This window comes from Rutidosis leptorrhynchoides, chromosome 1 (assembly GCF_046630445.1).
Source record: "Rutidosis leptorrhynchoides isolate AG116_Rl617_1_P2 chromosome 1, CSIRO_AGI_Rlap_v1, whole genome shotgun sequence".
In the NCBI taxonomy this organism is placed as follows: Eukaryota; Viridiplantae; Streptophyta; class Magnoliopsida; order Asterales; family Asteraceae; genus Rutidosis; species Rutidosis leptorrhynchoides.
In genome coordinates, this window is record NC_092333.1 from 86,722,745 (window position 1) to 86,726,074 (window position 3,330).

General features: G+C 34.4%; 1 protein-coding gene across 1 annotated transcript; it reads left to right on the plus strand.

Moving 5' to 3' along the window:
* The first annotated feature begins 561 nt into the window (after positions 1–561).
* LOC139862494 (F-box/FBD/LRR-repeat protein At1g13570-like) lies at positions 562–2,985 on the plus strand. The gene is made up of 4 exons (XM_071851111.1): positions 562–741; positions 1,260–2,096; positions 2,212–2,370; positions 2,454–2,985. The coding sequence occupies exons 2-4, from the start codon at positions 1,320–1,322 to the stop codon at positions 2,772–2,774; spliced, it is 1,257 nt and encodes a 418-aa protein (XP_071707212.1). The 5' UTR covers positions 562–741; positions 1,260–1,319; the 3' UTR covers positions 2,775–2,985.
* The last annotated feature ends 345 nt before the right edge of the window (positions 2,986–3,330 follow it).

Consider the following 3,330-nt stretch of genomic DNA (forward strand, 5'->3'; position numbering starts at 1 on the left):
TCAATAGATTCTTGAAATTGTTCAGCAATATATCACATTTGTCCTTGTGTCAATTGTCACGAACCAATACTAATAAATAAAATATATATTTCTTTACATGTTGAAACATGTTGGCATTTGACAGGTAAATTTGAAAATTCTCTTTGTATTTCACAACCACGTTTTTACCTTCTAACATAAAAATATATATACGGAGTATAACAATTTATGTTTTAGTACTCTCGGAAAATGAACAAAGCCATACCAAACTACGCCTAAGAGCTCTAGGTGTGGAGGGAATCAGCTCAGCGTCGGTTGCTAATTTTCCTCCCACCGACCGTCGCTCCACACCCCTTCGGTGTCAGTCCGGTGTCTTCGTTGCCAAAGTCTTTATCCCGACGTTGGAATTTGCTGAAATATGTGGTCCCATTTTTGAAAATGTCCCCTATTTTTTCAGCAATGTCAGTTTACAATGTCAGTTCAGTCAGCGTTTAGTCATTAGTAAAACAATGAACTAACACCGAACTTACCCATCACTGCACACTGTCCTAATAATATATTCCGTAGCACTGTGCATAAAAATAAGAACACAGAGTCAAATTGAGTAAGGGGAGGAAATGACATTTTAAATGAGTTCATCTTTATTTCCTCAAATTCAAATGACATTTTAGGCAAATATTTCATTTCTTTTTACAAGCGAGAATGTAGTCGTTGATCATCTGTTTGAAATCACTCATCCTAACAAGAGGGCATCATATCAAGGTTAGGGTTTCTTCCATATTTTCGTATTTTATCTTTATTCACAATAATAATAATATTTCTAAGCTTGCGATGTGTTACTTTCATGTAGCCAGTTGGTTGCTTACATACTGTGATTATTGATGTTTTGATGAACAGTAATCACTGTAACAATTAGTATATCTTGATTCATTTTCCTACTTGATAGGGATCTGTTACTCTCAGTTAGGTTATGAAACTAGGGTTTGAGACATTTATTGGGTTTTATTTGGGAAAAAGGGCTTATACAAAGACAAGCTTAAGGATGATTGCAGCTTTAACAAAATGTGGTGATTTCTATTTTACAAAATTTGTTGCAATGGTCAAAAAGTTATCATCTAAGTGTAATAACTAGTACATCAATTTGCAGTTTACACCAATTTCTCTTACTCCTAATCGCGTTGTGACATCAGACCTCCTTGATTTATCATTCCACTGATTTATGATTATAGCTTATCCCGTGTTTATTTTAGACTAATTATTACTGGATTTGTTTGCATCAGAAAACGTTTTTCCGATAATAGTACAACATAAATAAAGAGCAAGGAATATTTATTAAATAAATGGAACAAGTTCCCGGAAAACATAAGGTATCCAAATCAGCATCTGAGGATATTATTAGCACAATGCCCGAGGATGTGATAACTCGTATTCTAGATCGTTTGCCAATACAATATGCGGTCAGGACATCCGTCTTGTCAAGAAACTGGAGATTCAACTGGACTTTACTCAGCCAGGTTATATTTGACGAGTTTTTCTTTGACTATTTGGAAGGAATAGGAGGTGAAAATTGGTATGATGAGAATAATATAAGTAAAATTCTTCTTCATCTTAAAGGTTCCATTACAAAGTTTCATCTTTATATACCAGAAGGCAAGGTTTTGGATGTTACAGAACTTGATCATTGGGTGCTGTTATTGTCAAGAAAGGGAATCAAAGAGTTTATACTCCGAAATCGGCATGAAGAACCTTGTATGTTGTCTTCCAATCTTTTCTCTTGTGTGAAATTGGAACGATTGTCGCTTTCGAACTGTTCTCTTTACCCCGCACCCACTTTTTGTGGTTTCCCATATCTTTGTGAAGTAACATTTGTGAATCTAAATTTTGGGGAAATTATCACTCAATGCCCATTACTTGAGTTTTTGGAGGTTGTCTATTTTGTTGCTGATCCTATTGGAAAAATAAAAATGGTTGAGATAGCCAAACTTAAAAATCTCAAATGTTTATTCTTTCCATTGTGTATGCTTGACACTACATCGCTCACAAGTTCCTTAGTCTTTCACCTTGTGGGTCATTTCTCAAAACTTCAAAAGCTTTCTTTGGATCTTCGTAAGTGCAAGGTATGCCTAAGTTGAATATATATATTTGAAATTGTCCTTACATTATATTGCAACAAATGCATTATGACTTATTTTGTTAATTGACTTGGCTCTCTATGCACCACTTTTCTTATAGTTCATACGAGAATCAGGTGCTGGAAATTGGGTTCGTACCTCCCTTAGCTGCCTCGGGACTCTAACATTATACTCTGTAGATTTTGATAGTGAGGTTATGTTATCGTTTGCAATTGAAATGATTTGGGGTTTACCAGAATTGCAGACACTTAAGATCAAAGTATGTTAAATTAATATGCATCATGATAATAATAATTTATAAATCTCGTAGGTGTGTATCTTAATGCTTAAAAAATTTTGCAGGCTGCATACAATGCTCCCGTCCCACAACCTGCATTGTGTGCTTCAGTGTTTAAAAACATCTCAATGGGGCAGTTGCAGTTACGGGTTATTGATTTCTACCCGTTTAGAGGTTCAGATAATGAGCTATGGTTGATAAAGAATTTACTTGCTTGTTCGCCTTTGCTAAAGAAGTTTTATATATTTCCGATTCGGATGTTTTTTTGTAGTCGCAATGAAAAGTTGATGTTTGCTACAAAGCTGTCAAAACTCCATCGAGCCTCCTCCGCAGCCAAAGTGAAAATCATGATTCCCAATGTGAATATTACCGGGTCTTGGTATTAATATGCAGTTATGCAGTTATGCACTTATATCATCTGCACGTAGTAAGTTCTATATATCAAGTTTGTAACATAATATCAAGTTTGTAACATATAAGCGGAATTTTTATTATTTTCTCACTATGGATTGTGTGGCTTGTTACTGTATGCATATGTAATAGGAGTGCATTGTAATATTTTGATATTAAAAATGTATGCATTTGGCAGCAACTGTGTTGACAATATATTTTCTTACTATGTACTGCATATGCAATAGGGGAATTGATTACTTTTCCTATATGATCAAAAAAGTAAAAATTCTTTACCCTTGTTACCACCAAATATTCCTTATATTAGATGCTTACTTGTACTTGTTTGCCTCATTAAAATTCTACTAAAGCAAGATTGGCTTCTTGCCTTCTTGGATTCTAAGTTTGTATATCATCAAGACCGCATCTTCTTTTAAACCTGGAAACCTGCAATATTATCCACCCTTCCCTCAAATACTAAAACATAAAATTAAAAAAAAAAAAAATACGCAAGGTAAACTGAGTTGTGTGGTTGAATTTCTAAACTAAAGT